The sequence below is a fragment of the Erithacus rubecula genome (assembly GCF_903797595.1).
Source record: "Erithacus rubecula genome assembly, chromosome: 3".
Classification (NCBI taxonomy): domain Eukaryota; kingdom Metazoa; phylum Chordata; class Aves; order Passeriformes; family Muscicapidae; genus Erithacus; species Erithacus rubecula.
The window spans coordinates 34,153,672-34,169,939 of NC_136689.1; the positions used below are offsets into that span (position 1 = coordinate 34,153,672).

Consider the following 16,268-nt stretch of genomic DNA (forward strand, 5'->3'; position numbering starts at 1 on the left):
TGTTATCTAGAAAACATTTTAAGATTGTCATTAAAACACTAAAGATATTATTTTAACCTTAATACCAGAAATTATAGCTTGCACATATTAGAACAACAAAAGAGGCTAACTAAAAAGCAATCTCTAAAACAGTTTTTTGAGTGACTATACTTAAACAAGAAACTTTGCCAGTGAGCCTTGGGATTACTTTTGTTAGGTCCAAAAATAACTAATAAGACTATGCAAAGACTTTACTAACAACTTTCCTTTAAAGAACTATGAATCAGATGCCCAAAATTTAACAAGCATCTTCACAAACATGTTACTTGTAAGCACCTGCTAGCAACAGTGGGACTATTAAATGCTATGTAAAGGCACCTGAATCAAAGTCCCTGAAAAACAGGGTATACAATCTATATTTGTGCAAAGAAACCCCTCCAGATTTTATCTGCTTATACCTTCAGATGCCTTTGAATTTCACCCCTGTCACAGCTGCTGAGGATGCTATGTAGGGCTCTGAATTACATTTTCATGGACTAGAGTATCATAAAACAGATCTAGTGAAAACAGTAGTTTTAATATAAAATCATAAAGCCAGGTGCCATGAAAATCAACCCTTCCTTGTCTGCTCTAATTGATACTGTATAGTATCATGCTCTGTTCAGAGCAATACTGTGAGCCTTTTCTGAAAATTAGCTTTCACTAGCTCTTGAAAAATTCAATTTAACAGCATCTTGCAGATAGGTAAACCCAAGAGTTGATAGAGTCCAAAGGGCAGCTGGGAGGGCCTCAGGCCAAAGCATAGCATTGCACAAAAAGTAAAAGATGCTTTAGGAATGTAAAGCAGTGTTGTGTCTGTACAGAGTATTTGCTCCTCTCACTGTGCTCACTGTCTCTTACTCTAACCTTCCCTTCCTACTCAGCAACACACCCCACAACCCTCATGCTGATAACTCTACCTTCTAAAGATAAAGCCACATTATTTCCATCAAGAGGAAAAATAAATCTTTAGAAAAGTAACAAGAAAACTCTGTCAAAACACCTACATTTGGTTACACAATGTGTATTTCCAAACTTAATAGGCTTTACAAAAAACTGATGAGTTTTATTCTAGCTCACAAAAGCTTTTAAAATGAAAGTATGAAAACCTTTGTAAGTTTTTATTGTATAGAGCAATTAACTGCCACAACAAATGTAATAAACTGTCCCTTAAACTTGCCATTCTGTTGTAATTTCTACCTATATCTCTCATTTATCTATAATTTAATGATTTTGAAGTAACATTCAGAACAACTGGCCTATAGTATCTGGATGATATGAGAGCAAAAAGCACCTTTCCGACTATACTTTTATGACCTCTGAACAAATTACTTTCTCTTGGAAAACTGCTACATGTTTTCCTAGTTTTTACCTTGCCCGTGAAGAATTAAGTTGTGATGAGAAGTTCAAGCTTTTATTTTTCAGATGCACAGTATTACATGCCTTACTTATACTAATTTTAAAATGTCATTATGATGACTTTAAAAATTGGCTGTTTATCTTCATCACCTACACACTTCTCCTGGAGAAGACTTTTGATACAAGCCTAGCATTAAAGCTAGTCTTAAAACCAAAATCCACAAATAAGTATCTACTCATAAATTTCACTCCAGTAAGCTGTTCAAAAAATCCAAGGCATGAGATAAAAAGCCTTGAAAAACATTAAAAAGGCTACATGCACTATTTCAAACTGTCTTCACTCGCTACTGCCAATAAAGGTACCACTGAAAATTCCCATTACTGTGATAACAGAGTACTGACTGCAAAAGGAATTATTAATTTCCTTGCTTTTTAACTTATATTTGTTATCAGGACATATATGAACCAATTTACCTGTCAATATGGTTTTTTGTGTGCTAATACTTCAGTAGATGTTTCTATAGTGATTCAGTCTTGACAACATATCAAAAATTCACATGCATAGTGTAAGAAATAGGAGTATGGTGGGGGCAAACTAATACCACTGTTATTTTTGGAGCATAGCCAACTATCATGTTGAGCAAAGGCTTTTACTTTAATGTGGTTAACTTGCACACTGGCAAGCACCCACCCCCAGTTCAAGATGTGGGCAGATGGATTTGTTTTCTCCTACTTCCTTTTAAATCCAAGATGGGGAAAAATACTTTTCAGAAATCAAGAAAAGCTAGTATATCTCTTGCTGACTTCTCCAAGACTACTCCCAAATTACTTCAGCTATTAATAAACAGACAGTATTTATAATAACAAAGGCTTAACCTTACCTATAACCTCAAAACACTGCTATCCTTAGCTCATTGGTAAACATATAGTAAATCTTAGAAGCTTTCATTTCCTCTGTCAAACTTACTCCTGTTAGGTTGCATTATTTGCCCAAATCCTACATCTTCCATATACTGAAGTCCATGTTTCAGCTAGCTGACCAGAAGCACAGGGGTAATTTTATTAGTAAACAGTTGTCCAAAAAAACCACAGTCTTTTTTACACTGGTGCGTATTTCTCATACTCCATAGTCTGTCAGTAACTCTTAATAACTGAAACTCCAGTTGTACTCCCACTATAAAACTGAACAACATTTTACAGACTTTGAAAAAAACACAGGATGTTGATAAATGCATAAATTATTCAGAATTTTTGAGCTATTATGCAGCACACACAGAGAAGTAATTACTCTCCACCAGGATGGTCAAACAGGTACCTGAGCTTCAAACCAAATAGCTTCAAGTGGAATGTAAGAGTTCAGAAGAGTTCTTTTAAAAGCAGTCCAAAACTTCACCATTTTGAACAGCAAGTAATTCACCTACAATACATACACAGTCTATCACAAACCTTCCTGAAACCTTTCTTAAACATAAACATGCTACAGTCTGAAATCTTCCCGTAAGAATCTTCATAAATAGTTAACTGTTTGCTGTGCTCCTCTGACGTATTTATGGAAGATGTTTGTGAAGTTTCACAAACAAGAGGGAAAAAGATATGTAAACAAACAAAACCAATTTTCAGATAAATCCTCAAACCCTCCAGAACCAAACAAAAACAAAAAACTGATGTAATGAATAAAATGAAGGTAGTTGTAAAAGCATGACATCACATGCCTCCCATAGGTAAAGGCAGGCCATTCTACTCTCACCTTTATCACGGTCATAGAGCAAATCTTCTGTTGAACAGGGACTCCCATCCTGAGATTCAGGAGGGCAAAAGGGAGAGACACAAGGTGAGTGACTGCTGCAGCTGCTGCTGCGTTCCTGGACAGACGGAGTCTGCGTGTCAATGCTTCGGGTGCTACTGCTGCGGTAGTGAGCAGGCAAGGGCGCCCTTCGGCCGTCGGGGATATCCAAAGGCTGCAGGAGAAACAGGCAACTCATGTCACACACAGCACAGCTAACCCACAAGCAATGACAGCCTGTGGCACTCATAAGCAAAGGCCTTAAGAAGAACAAGCATGGCATTTTTGTAAGAATGGGAAGATCTCACACAAGAAAATAATGCAGTGCACAATGGGTACAACATACATTAATTACACTGGGGCAATGTGCACACGTTCCAATGCAAAGTTAACAACCACTTCAACACGTGCCAGTGTTATGTTTTTATGGTTCTACAATAGTTTTAAAAAAGCAAACCTCCCTCACTAATTGTATTTAGTACCACAATTTTCAATAAAGGTCACTGCTATTATAAAACAAAAACAAGTACCCTGATAGAGATCACATTTGGATAAAAGGGAAAGTAGAAAATGTCAAATACAATGACATACTATTGCCATAACAACCAACTGAATTACAATTATCAAAGGAAACCATCCAAGTTTTGCTAGTAAGTTGTAATTCTCCAGCACATTCCTACATTCCACCCTTCTATAGATGATGCCCACACAGGCTTGTAACAAGGTTCACAAGCTTTGTCTTGAGACAAAGCTAGTAAGCTCTGCCTGCCTGTATCAGTCTAGCTGGCACTGGCCAGAGTAATCCTGCATCCCATTCTGCAACATACTGCATAGACATGTTTACAGCAGTAGACTGGCATGCTCCACTTACTTGTCTTTCCCAATGGAAAATTAGTTTTTTTTAATAAAGACAGTGGCACTTTAAAGGTAAGAAATCAAGAGGGAATTAAGAGTCTTGCTTAGAAGTGAAGGGGAAAAAGTGTCTGCAAGATTTAAACAATTTTTATTTGCACTTCAGTGAGAACTGTGTCCAAAGCATAGAGAACAGCTTAAATGTTCTAGCTACAAAAAATTAATGTCTTTTTCCTTCTCACTTCAAGTGAACATTTTTATTTTATTGCCTCTCTTCTGCATATATTCCAAAACTGTAACAGCTTGTTCCAGAGCCTAAAATTCAACCCAACACTTTTGCTAGCAACGAGGACATGACACCTATTGGCTGAGTAGCACATTCTCCCCTTTTCAGCAGCAGTCTATCCAGAAAACCACCACATATTACACAGAGGCAGAGCAGGAAGGTAATTTTCTTCTTATGAGCCTTCCAGTTAATACCATTTCATATTTCAAAGAAGAGCATAGAAACAGACTATAAAGAGAACATTACAGTTGCTCCATCAAATGCTGTAAGGTTTGGGCACAGCTGTGTGGTCTGTTCCAACAGCTCAGTTCTCATTGCATATGCGTTACAACACGACTTGGTGCTCTATTCCCATCACCCCCAACAGGCCCTGACTCATTCAGTGCACAAGAAAGACCTGCAGCATTGAAGCATTTGTTACACAGACAAAAGAGAGAAAACAAGACTGAAGTTGTAGAAAGAAAGCAGTCTCATAATTATAAGCAAACCAACAAAGAAAAAAATACACACACCAAAAAAAAAAACCCAAACCAAAAACTGCCATGCAAAACAGCATTTTTATTTCTTCCTCTGCCACAAAAATTCTGTGAGATGTCAGGGAATCAAATGAACCAACCTCTTTTTAGTATCTCTTCTGGATGCCCAGTTTATACAGGTCTGATTTATATAAGTCCTCTGCATTAACAGATACAGAAGAAGACTACAGGAGCTGCATTCTAAACTCTTAAAATGGAATGCAATGTCCTGAGTTACCTTTAGAACCACACTATAGAACCCTGATGGGTTTGTATTTCTCCATTCATAAAGTGCAAATAATATCATCTGTCCTCTCACATAACCGTGATGTAAAGTGGACAAAATTTTGGACACGCTTCTATTCTAAAGCAGCAAAATCTCAGGAAAAAATTCAGATTTCTGACTTCAAAGCAAGGTGTAACAGTAAGCATGAGGACACAAACCTAAGGAGGAGAAAAACACCCAACAGCTGCTCATTAAGGGCATACACTACTGTCTATGTAACAGGTAAAACAAGGATTCCAGGGAGGGGAAAAAAAACAGTAAGTGATCACATAATTAAAGACTTCAGGATAACACAGATGTTTTTCCACACCTGGAGGAACAATGCTGTCTCAGGCAGTCAGGAAGTATATCCCACATCACATATTTCAATCTCCCCTAAACTAAAGCCTGAGGTACAAAAATAATCCATATTTTTAGACACATATCTAAATACACACACAAGCAGAATAACCTAAATATTTCTCATTCTTTACCAGTGCAATAACATTTAAGGAGGAGAAAATGCCAGTTAATATCTCAGATTACTCTGCCTTTGTATTTATCTTTCCCTCAATGCTGACAAGTGCAAAAATCTCCATGAAAACATCAACTGAAACTATTTTGCTTGTTAAAAAATTTTATGTATCAAATCTGATCAACATTAAAAAGCACTTTTGAAGTTACTTTCTATGAGTCATGCCCAAACTATTCTAAAACTGAAGTTCTCACAACCTTACAAGATAAGAAAGAGGGTAACTAATTTGCTACAGCTGCTATTAGTTTTCATAGTGCCCATTGCATGGAACATAACTAGAAATTACTGCATTCTATATGATATTTCTCGAGGGGTTTCTTTCAAGTAGGTCCAGTCATGTATTAACCTTATAACAAATGCATTCTGACAGGACACTTGTCCACCCCTATGGGATGTGTGCTCTTGGGCACAGTTACATAGTGCTCTCACCTCCCAGATAAGGTATGAAAATGCTCTATTTAACAACAACCATGCATTTCTCAATACACTGTTAACATTCACCAATTTGTTTTCAGTATTGATCTTTTTGCTGGAAAAAACCTCAACACTCTACTTAGAGGAATCAAGAATTCTACCAGTCTATAATAATATTATCAATGGGAGTCCTCAAAAGATGTACATATATTTGGAAGGCAACCTCTTGAGAGCAAATCATTCAATGCTACTGATTTTAAAACTTTCCTCTAGACTGGAGCACAAAAAGTGCTTCTTCCTGCTGGCATAAGTGAAGTTACCAGTGCATTAAATAAGGTATGAGTGCAAAAATCATAATGTATCCTAGGAAGGGAAAAAAATAGTTTTCAGATGAAGGCTAAGAAGATTTAAGTAAGGATCCTCTGCATCTGTGCAAAATAAAAGTTGTCATTTTATTACAAGATTAAGTTTCCAAACAGGTACATAAAACCATCTTGCCATCTCCTTCCAGAAGCACCAGAAATCAAACAAGGAACACAGTAATCAGTTTACTTACGTTGTGTGATAATCCAGCAAGATTTCTTTATTTCTAATTACTTCTGTATACTTGATAGTTCTGGCAAAATCTTTTTCCTAACAGGAGGCCTATGAACGTGTCTGTGTACTGCTACAGGGCACTTCTCATGATTTTCACTATTGTATTCCATAAGAGGCAACACCTCTTATCCCCTAATCCCTACAAAAAGTCCATCATCTTATGATACCTCAATGATACCAATGATTGTGTTGTGGAATCACAACAGGACAAAGAACAAAAGCCTTCAGGAACTTCACAAAAAGTTCATTCTGTCTTACAAGTTATGCTGAGAACACAGACACACCATCGCACCTTGTCAGAGTTAATCAGCCAGTTACAAAAGAAGGAAGGCAAATACATTCAAGAATTTTGAATAAATTCATTAGAACATGAATTAAAAGTTTATTAATAAATTTGAAAATAAAGAAGTGACTAAGAAGTGACTCAAAATGGACAACTTAGCTTTATGAAAGCAAAAAGAAAAACACCTTCAGCTAAATGAATTATGGGAAAAAATACAGCTATGGCTAAACTGCAAAGAATGAATTTAATATTTTGACCACTATGCAATCTCTCTAAACTTTATAGACAATTGGCTTTTTAAAAGGCAATGACACAAATACATTACTAATCCTCAATTACCTTTATGAAACACAAAAATAACAAGACAATGCAAAAGCGGTTTATTTTTTTACTTTTATAACTACATTTTTAATCAATTTATTAATAAATTAAGATGTTAAAACACAGTAATAAAAAAAAAGGTTTCAAAGAAGAAAGAGAACTATATCAACATGAGTAAAGACAGAAGACATATTCCAAAGCAACAAACTATCTTTGACTGTGCTTTTAAAATAGCTTAAAAAATACAAAATACTACAGCAAGAAAGAATGGCAGAAAACTGAAAGAAAAACAAACAGGTTCACTAGCAGTGAAACCACTGAAGTTTGGTTTCCTATGGTTTATCATTTGTTCAGTAATTCCTAACCTTTAACCCAGCTGCCCCACTCCCCCAGGCTAAAACACAGCTAAATTGTTGTACTAGGAAAAAATTCACCAGCAGTAAGATTGAGTAAATTATAATCTTATGATCTTCCATAAGCAAAGTGAGATCTTGTAACCTCAAAGAGAGTGCTAGGAATCCTACTCTAGGTCCCACAAGGCCAGACTTCACAGAAATTAAGTTACATAGCAGGAAACAACCCTCTGCCCACAAAGATGGACTTGACTTCAAGGGCAATGTCTGATTTATGACTTTCTTTTGTGTCTGAAGCTCTCCCCAGATGAATGTTTGGAGGAAGGGTTCACTATTGCCTTGGTTGCATAAACTGACGAGCACCTGTGGCCCAAATCCAACAACGCACTTAAGTATGTGCTTAACTATTTTTCTGGATCAGAGTCAGTACATTCAGTAACACAGGAGAGCTCTGCATCCCAAGCAATAAGCTGTTAAAACCCAAGGACAACATTTACAAGGATGATTTGCCTGATAGATAAATGAAATACCCTCCAGCTACAGGAGATTACAACCCTAGCCATAGCAACATCAATGGTGGCACTACAATACACACTTTCTTGCACTCTCTTTGGAGATGATGCAATAAGGCTTATTGAACTGGGCTTTCAGTTTGCATGTGTGATTTTTTTTTTCTCCTTATTTCCCTGGTACAATACACACCTCTTCTGAAGGGATAAGACAGCCTTAGGAAAGAAAACTTAGCATAGAACTACTACTACAGTATTTCATTCTTAAGACTGCTTTGTCCATGCAACTAGGCGTCTGGAGAAGCCAAGTCTACTCCAAAACTTTTAAAGTTTACTACTGATATGAAGAACTGCAAATATAAGGTTTCAGAATCTTAAGCTTCTGATGGAAGTTTTCTAGCTTAATTCACATACTGAATTGCTATTACATGAGCATTTGTGAGAAAAGCACTTATACCTTGAAGAAGGTTAGAAAAAAACATGGAGTACTTCATTCCACAGCAGAAAATTTTCACTGGCTTTTTAGGAAACAATGGCTGTAAACCAAATATTCCACATTTTAAGTGTCATCTAAGTACTAAATTCCTCATTGAAAAGTCCAACGCTCCAAAGCAAAGCTGCCCCATTTGTCAATATTTCCCATACAGAGATCTCCCATGACAGATTACAGAGGTTCCATGGCAGGAAAATGGTTCATGTTCAGTTTATGGGAAAAAAAGCATCAAAATCAGAAAGGAGAACATAGCACTGGAAGCTTACATCTTGCTCAAAAAAAAGAGTGCAAAATGAAGGAAATATAACAATCTCCTGATCTCTAATTACTTACTACTGGAGCATGAAATGTCTGAATGTTCTAACACTTATATTTCTCACAAAAACTTTCAAGTTCTCTACAGAAAGGGCATTCTAAACAAAGTAGGTTTGGCCAAAAGCCCTTTAAAAATAAAAACAACAGCAACAAAAAAAAGCAACCCACCCTGTTAAGATGCTAAAATAAGGTTTTCAAACAAACAGTTCTTTGAAGAAAATTATTTGTAATTTCAGCCACAAGGAAGGTTCCTCAAGAGGAAGGTTTTCCCTGTGTTTATAGATTACAAAGAGATAACAATCATAAATATGTTACTATATGCTTACCTTGGATACTTCTTCTTTTCCACTGTTCTCCTTAATGAATACTTTTTCCAGTTCAGGGCTTATTCCTTCTACATTACACGGCACACGTGAAGCACTTGATTTTGGCACTGAAATGTTTGACAGTGGCATAGGGACAGATCTGGAAATACAAGCCTAGAAGGCAGACAGCATCATGATTTAAAGATGGAAAACAGAATAGAGGCAGAAGTCTGAGACCAAAACTAAAAACATTACTAAGTAAGAAGCTGTGTATTAATTTTGTCATCTAGAAAATAATCTTTACTCAGTGAATTTAAATAAAAACAATGCCTGTATAAATCAAAAGCCAATAAAATAATCTCTACTTAACTCAAAGAAGAGCTGCATAATCAAAGCATTCTATGACTTCACTTGGTAGTAAGTAGAGAGGTGAATGTACTTTCCAGAGGCACAGACTACAGTTTACACCACAGGGGGATGGGGAGTGAACGGGGCCCTGCCACTAATGTTTTAACTGAGATCCAAAAGGTATTTTATAACATTCCTAAAGCTTAATGACTCAACTGAAATATTCACTTAATGCATTTTTACTCTTTTGGTTGGTGCTAGCAAATGAAAAATAAAACATTCATTCTGAACCTTTAATTTCATTAGGTTATAGCTTTTCAGAACTTTATGCCAAAGGTCTTAAGAGAAATCATCTTGAGTTTAAGAAACAAGCATGAAAGTAAGTACAAATATCATTTTCAGAAAAGCCTGTTGAGTAGAGCTCTGTTACCAACAGGAAACATTCACAACAGTGCACACACATCTTGCACAGTCAACCTTAAAAGCTTCACCTTGGAAGCAGCTACACTGACAGCCATGAACAGTGCTCACGTGTCAATCAATGTGTTCTCCTGCTCAGAATCACAGGATGCTTAAGACAAAATTTAAGATTTTTGAATTCTTATCAAGTGAATCTTGCAAAATGTGAAGCTCTCAAGGTACAAGTCATTTGTCTGCAAGCATTCTCTGATGCCAAAACACACTGCCTGCAGAATGGCTTTATCAGAGGGCATCTTTCTGAGAAACCAAAATGTCACATGAGCAGTGATGAAGTGAGCTCCAAGTACTAAAGAATGTTTCTTCACAGCACATGTCCTAGGTGGGTTTCAGTTTCTGTCAGACTGTCTGCTATATGACTATAATGGCAGGATACTTGCAACAGCTTACTTTGAGATGTAAAGCAAAACCCTTTTCTGTACAAAATGTAGTAGGATCTTTTGTTATAAAGGCTAACAGATTCAGGAAGAGCATCAAATTCCTATTGTCTTCATGCATTAGGTTTTGACCACAAGATTTTATCCCCACAGAAGGAATGTTTGGAATCAGCCATCACAGCTCAACCAGCTGCTGTAACTAGCTGCTATAGAACACCAGGTAGTTGAAAAGGTACTAAGGAAATTTCACAACAGAACCAACATTTCAGATGTTCAAAGAGGGGCCTGTTAGTAACAGGGAATCCAAGTTAAGGATCTACTACTGTAGATGAAATTCAATCAGGACTCAAATATCTGCACTTCCAAATAAGCCATGGTTAAATGCTTTGTACAAGTGCCTTAAGATTTATGAAGATACTGGCTGAACCTCACCTGAGCTTTAGAACTGTAATTGGGTTTCAATTTTGCTGACAGGTTGCAATGACTAGATCATGACTGCTCTGGGCATCCTTCACTGCATTCTGCTTTGCTACTTCCTATTTCTTTCTTTTTCTATTATTTTTTAACTAGCCCAGATGGAATTAGCTTGCAAAACTGATAAGCAAATACCTTCCAGAGGAGCCTTGAAAGTTTACCACAAAAAAATTAGTCTTGGAAGCAAGTACACATCCCTGGGAGCACAGCCTTATCTGGCCATGCCCACAACTTTTACAGCATCATAATATATTTCAGTTGTTATCCTGGTGCAGCCCTTCTTTTATTATATGACAGCCATCAGGTGAAAGTACAGCAGTATCAGACTGTTAATGTAGTGCACAAGAGAACAAACACAAGACAGATGGGAAGGCTCAGCAGGCTATTCAGCCAACGCTGATAGAGGCTGTTAATGTAAGGAATAGCCAGTTACCTGAGTCTGACTGATTGCTATATGGTTGCCATGGAGAGGGGACTGACGTTCCTTCTCTTTGTTGTGACGACTGCTCTGCTTGCTGCGCTGAAGCTGCTGCCTCAGTTTGGCAATCTGCTGGAGAGAAGTTCAGGTGAAGTGAGAATGAATTATCAAATGGGCAACTGCTCAAATCTTCACATATAAAGTGAATCATGGACATTTTAATCCTCTTTGGAGGATTTTACAGGCATATAGGTTTGCCCTTCCTTGAAGTATGAGCATTAAAGCTTTTTTCTGCTTATCAGATACTTCCTCCAAAGTATCTGCCCTATTCACCAACCTGAATATGACAACAGGCCTAGTTTATTGACTGAATTTCCTCATTTACACACAAGCACTGCAATATCTGATGCAAACGAAAGTAGTCAGAATTACAATCTGTAGCCTCTTCAAACCTATATCTGATTTAATCAGGGAACTTTGAAGCCTACAGTTTAATTTGTTTGATCTTAAAACAAACCAAAAGTTTTTAGTGATAATTCATCATAAAAGTAAAGAACTTTCACAAACAACTGGGACTCAAAATGCACTGTTCATCTCAGAGCATTTATTTAATATATTTAATAGCATATTCCTGCAGGCAAAATTACCACAGATTCCTTCAGGCAGATGGAATTATCTTTCCTGCTGTCTGCTGCAAAGATGTCTAATCAAAAGTTACATATTTTAAATGTCAAACACAACTAAATCCATTATCCATTTGACCTGCTCCTTAACAAGAAACCAAAGAATTTCATTTTGGGATTCCTCTACCTATTTATTCCTCCTGGGAAATTTCTACATGAAAGAGAGTACTTACCTCTATAAACATTGTCTCAGAAGTTTAGACTATGTGCAAATTCATACAACAGGTACAGACACTTCCTTAAAACTGGATAATTTATTCCCTTAGGCTCAAATCCCACTGTTCCTCATGCTCAGCACTCTGGAATATAAGGCCATGCATGGCCCCATTTCATTTTTAACTCAGCTAGAGATAACAATTTTTAAAAACCTGAAGGGCAAGTAAGGAGAATGAATGCACATGAAATTCATACATCAGCTGGAAACTAACCTCTCTTTCTGAGTGACAAGTTACAAGTACATGCACTCTCTGGTTATTTCCAAGTAGTTAAATATATCACTGGTACTCCTGCAAAGCAACTCTGTGGCAGAGAATCACTTCAAATCCCTCTTCACAGTGTCAGAGATGACAGTGCTTGGTGAAGAGGTTTGGATGGAGCTCTGCTGCAGGCTTTGAACTCTTCTTTGTGCTGTTTCTGGTAGCACTCACAGAAGAACAATCTATCTTTAAGGCTTCATATCAAGTTCTGCCACAGCTTGTTACCCATATTTAGAGAACTGCTACTCAGAAATGGCTGAACACTTTGGTCTTTAAACAACAGACAAACAGTTCAAGACTTCCAAAGGGGTCTGTATGTTGAAAATATCCAGGAAAACAGTGCCCTAATACAACAGCATTACTTACACAGATGAGCTACATTTAGAGAACTGGGACAGCAGAACTCTTGATCAAAGGTGCAACTCTAGCCTCATGTTGCAAGAATCTTTGGAGTCTGAAGAAGTATTTAATCTCTTTTAAAAATAAATCCATTTGTCTAGAAATTTCCCCTTGTCCTTACAGGAGTAATAGCAATTAGAAAATCTAACTCCATAGATGAAAAAACATGCAGGGAACTACTCTGCTAAATATGCATACATCACAAACATTTGTATCTTACATGGAATGCTGAAGAATGGGGAGAATTAGGAAATAATCTTCACCTTCCCCTTTAAAAACAAGGACAAAAATTATGCCCAGATCAGAAGACAGCTGTGGACAGAGATGGCTGGCTACAAGAATAAACAGAAAGCAAGGAGAATGTGGTATATAAATCTTTCATTTCTATTGCCTCTCCTTGATTCTGTGAACTTCCTCCTAAGTCAAAAAGTTAAATACACTATTTTGTTTAATTTAGATGAAATATGGTTTCTGAGCTTTCCTCAAGAGCACAATATAAATAGAAAATATCTACATAATACCACCTCAGAGATCTGGCTGACTGATTTCTGTCACAAATAAGCTTGCAAATCTTTGAGGACATAGCCTCTCACTGTAAAATTTGGATAGTGAAATCTCTAAATGGGAGAGTGTTGATAGGCTGGTATGTCTGTAGGCTAATCAATAACTCTGAAGCTCTGATATCGTAAAAGGAATCAATGGCTCCCTGGAATTTAAGGTTCCCTCAGCCACCTCAAAAGAGTATGTGTATTCTGGTAGTGAGTAGGTTCTTGACACTAACAATGAAAAAAGTGTTTGGGTCACTGAGGAGAAACAGAAGATGGAAAATCGTTGATTTGACTGTATCTGGAGCTGATACAAGCTCTTAAGCCAAACAAGCAACACAGGGAAGAAAGAGATGTGGCTTCTTAGATCGTATGTCCTTAGCAGGACCCTGAACTTGCAAGATCCTAGCTGTCCATGATGTGGTAGTTACCTTTGGACAAGAAAACAAGAAAGTAACAACAGGCATATAAAAAGAAATCTGCCATTTCCTATTTATCCTGCAGATCTGGGAGACAGAGGCTTGCTGCCACAGACAACCAGCAAGCTGGCAGTGTCAATGAGCACATGAAATCTGCTGAACTGAATGATGCTCCATCTCTTCACCAAGGGGAGTCCACAGTAATTCTACCATTTGCTAATCCTGAAATTACAATGGCTTTTTTTCTTCTACATGATTCTTTCAATTAGCAATTATTCTCTATCTCAAGCTGAAATAAAGCCACTGCTACTAACAGGAATAGCTAGCTGTGCTAGCTTCCTCAAAGTTTATGTACACCTTCTTCTCAGGCAGCAGAGAAGTGTCATCAGAGCACCAAATATAAGCAAAATGATCTACAGACAAGTGTGAGCTACACTAATTCTTGCAAAACAAATATAATTCAGGGAGTAAGAAAGGAGTCAAACATATGCCTTGATGGCACCTGTTATACCAATTATCTCAAAGCAGCAGCAGATCCTGTCTCTTGGGCACTCAACTGATGCAGCGAATACGAGCTAGGGAGTCTGCTGTGCAAAGAAAATGGTGCCAAGTGAGTGGTATCAGGAAAATAGGCATTTGAAGATCCAGCATTAGACCAGATCTGTGCAAAGAAAATGGTGCCAAGGAAGTGGCAGGAAAGGAACCATGTGCTACACTAGGGATACCAAAGCACAGTAACAAAACACTCCCATTTTCACCAGGCAGCTAAGAATAGAAAGGGTTTGGACACCACTCCCCCCAAGTACCCAAGTATTGAGCATGAATGTGACTGGCATATGCAAATCATCACAAAAAGATCTAATCTGTATCCTAATGCACACACTTGTTGAAGACATTCAAGCCTTAGCCTTGCACATATGTTTGCTTAGATCCATAACGTGTGAATTATTTTAGTATACCAATTCAAATGCTCTCCCTGCCTACCTAACTTGAAGATGGGCAGAACATTCTCATTAGAATATACAGTTATTTTATTAGATTATACAGCTGAAAGCAAAACATACTAAAAAAAAAAAAAAATCAAAGAGTTCATCAAGGAGTAAACTCAATTTGAATGCTACTTCTAATGCTTGAATGCCATTTGTTATTTAAAACTGTTTTGCTACATTTCAGTGTGCAAACATATATAGTAGTAAATTTCAAAGATTACATTTTAATTCACATTTGGCAAGCACTCTCACTTGACTGCATGGAGGGGGAAAACACAGCACAGATCTATGCACATTTCAAAAACATTAAGAAAATTTTAGCCTTTGCTCTTCCAGTGACTGCTCTGTACAAGTTGCTGATGCAGTGGAAAGACTCTTCTTCATCTATTTTAAAGTAATTTATAAAAAACCCCCATCAACAAAAAACACCAAAAAAGCACAAAGAGCAGTGCATCAGAAACGTACACAAAGTTATTCAGGGCACAAAGTTTCAGTTTGGTCTTCATATTTTACTATCAGCCAAAGGTAAGATGGCCATCCAGGATTATCAAACAAATAAGTCAGGAAAACCCCCATAAATACATTTTTTGCTTGCTAAGTATATCTATAGCTCAAAGCTGTACAACAAGTAGTATGAATTTTGTCTATGCCACTTGTGATATGTATGCAATCTAATATAACTAATGGCACAAAACTGAGAAATAACCAAGTTAGGTCAGTTCTTTACAACACAGGGATAATTTGAATATCCTGGTAATTTTTCCCTTTTGAAGGGACCTAGATGCAGACTAAAATGAAGAAATCTGGCACATCGCACTGCACCTCTCCAAACGCTCACTAACATTTACCAGTCAATAGCCTGTATTTCTGCACCTCAGCCTACACAACATGGTAACTTCCTGTTGCTGATGAAGTCACAAGCTCCTTGTTAATGAGTGAGCTCCATCTCATTCATGAAATGTTTGTTAATAAACTAGTTAACCAGAGGTCAAAGAGCAAAACAAGCATTAGAAATTCACCCTAAACCTTTGAATACAATCTTTCAATTGGTATATGAAAGCACATTAGGCATGCAAGCTCTCATATACAATTCTCTTTTATTCCTAAGTCCTTTTCAAGTACTCTGTTAGAGCAAAAGGGACCTTCCAATAGGGGGCTGCTGCTGTAACAGATACAGCACAGAGAGCTGCTAAAGGGAAGTGAAAAATCAGCTGTCTGAAATATGTCTTTAAAAACCTATACAAAGCAAAAACTACTTGTTTTAAATCGAGGGTTTTTCCCATTCTGGGTAAATTCCAGATGAGGGTAAGCTATAACTAAAACTGTCCCTGAACAACATCAACAGAATTTCAAACTAATTATTCAGGTTGAAAAGGGAAAAAATGTCCAGTATAAAGACTTACAGCAATTTTATCTCCCAGTCAAGACATGTATCTACTGAAATAATGTTAAAGCAGTGT

At 37.1% G+C, this 16,268-nt stretch overlaps 1 protein-coding gene across 4 annotated transcripts in view; it reads right to left on the bottom strand.

Annotated features, from left to right (window-relative positions):
• Window positions 1-16,268, bottom strand: part of GLCCI1 (glucocorticoid induced 1) — a 53,700-nt gene that overhangs the window by 6,615 nt on the left and 30,817 nt on the right. For 2 of the 4 annotated variants that reach the window (XM_079299432.1, XM_079299434.1), the window contains exons 4-6: window positions 11,313-11,426; window positions 9,225-9,377; window positions 3,125-3,335 (exon numbers count right to left, since the gene is read on the bottom strand). In XM_079299432.1, coding sequence (XP_079155558.1) covers window positions 3,125-3,335; window positions 9,225-9,377; window positions 11,313-11,426 — 478 coding nt within the window. Of the gene's footprint in view, window positions 1-3,124; window positions 3,336-9,224; window positions 9,378-11,312; window positions 11,430-16,268 lie in introns of all 4 variants that reach the window. The other 2 variants (XM_079299431.1, XM_079299433.1) reach the window with 1 other exon arrangement.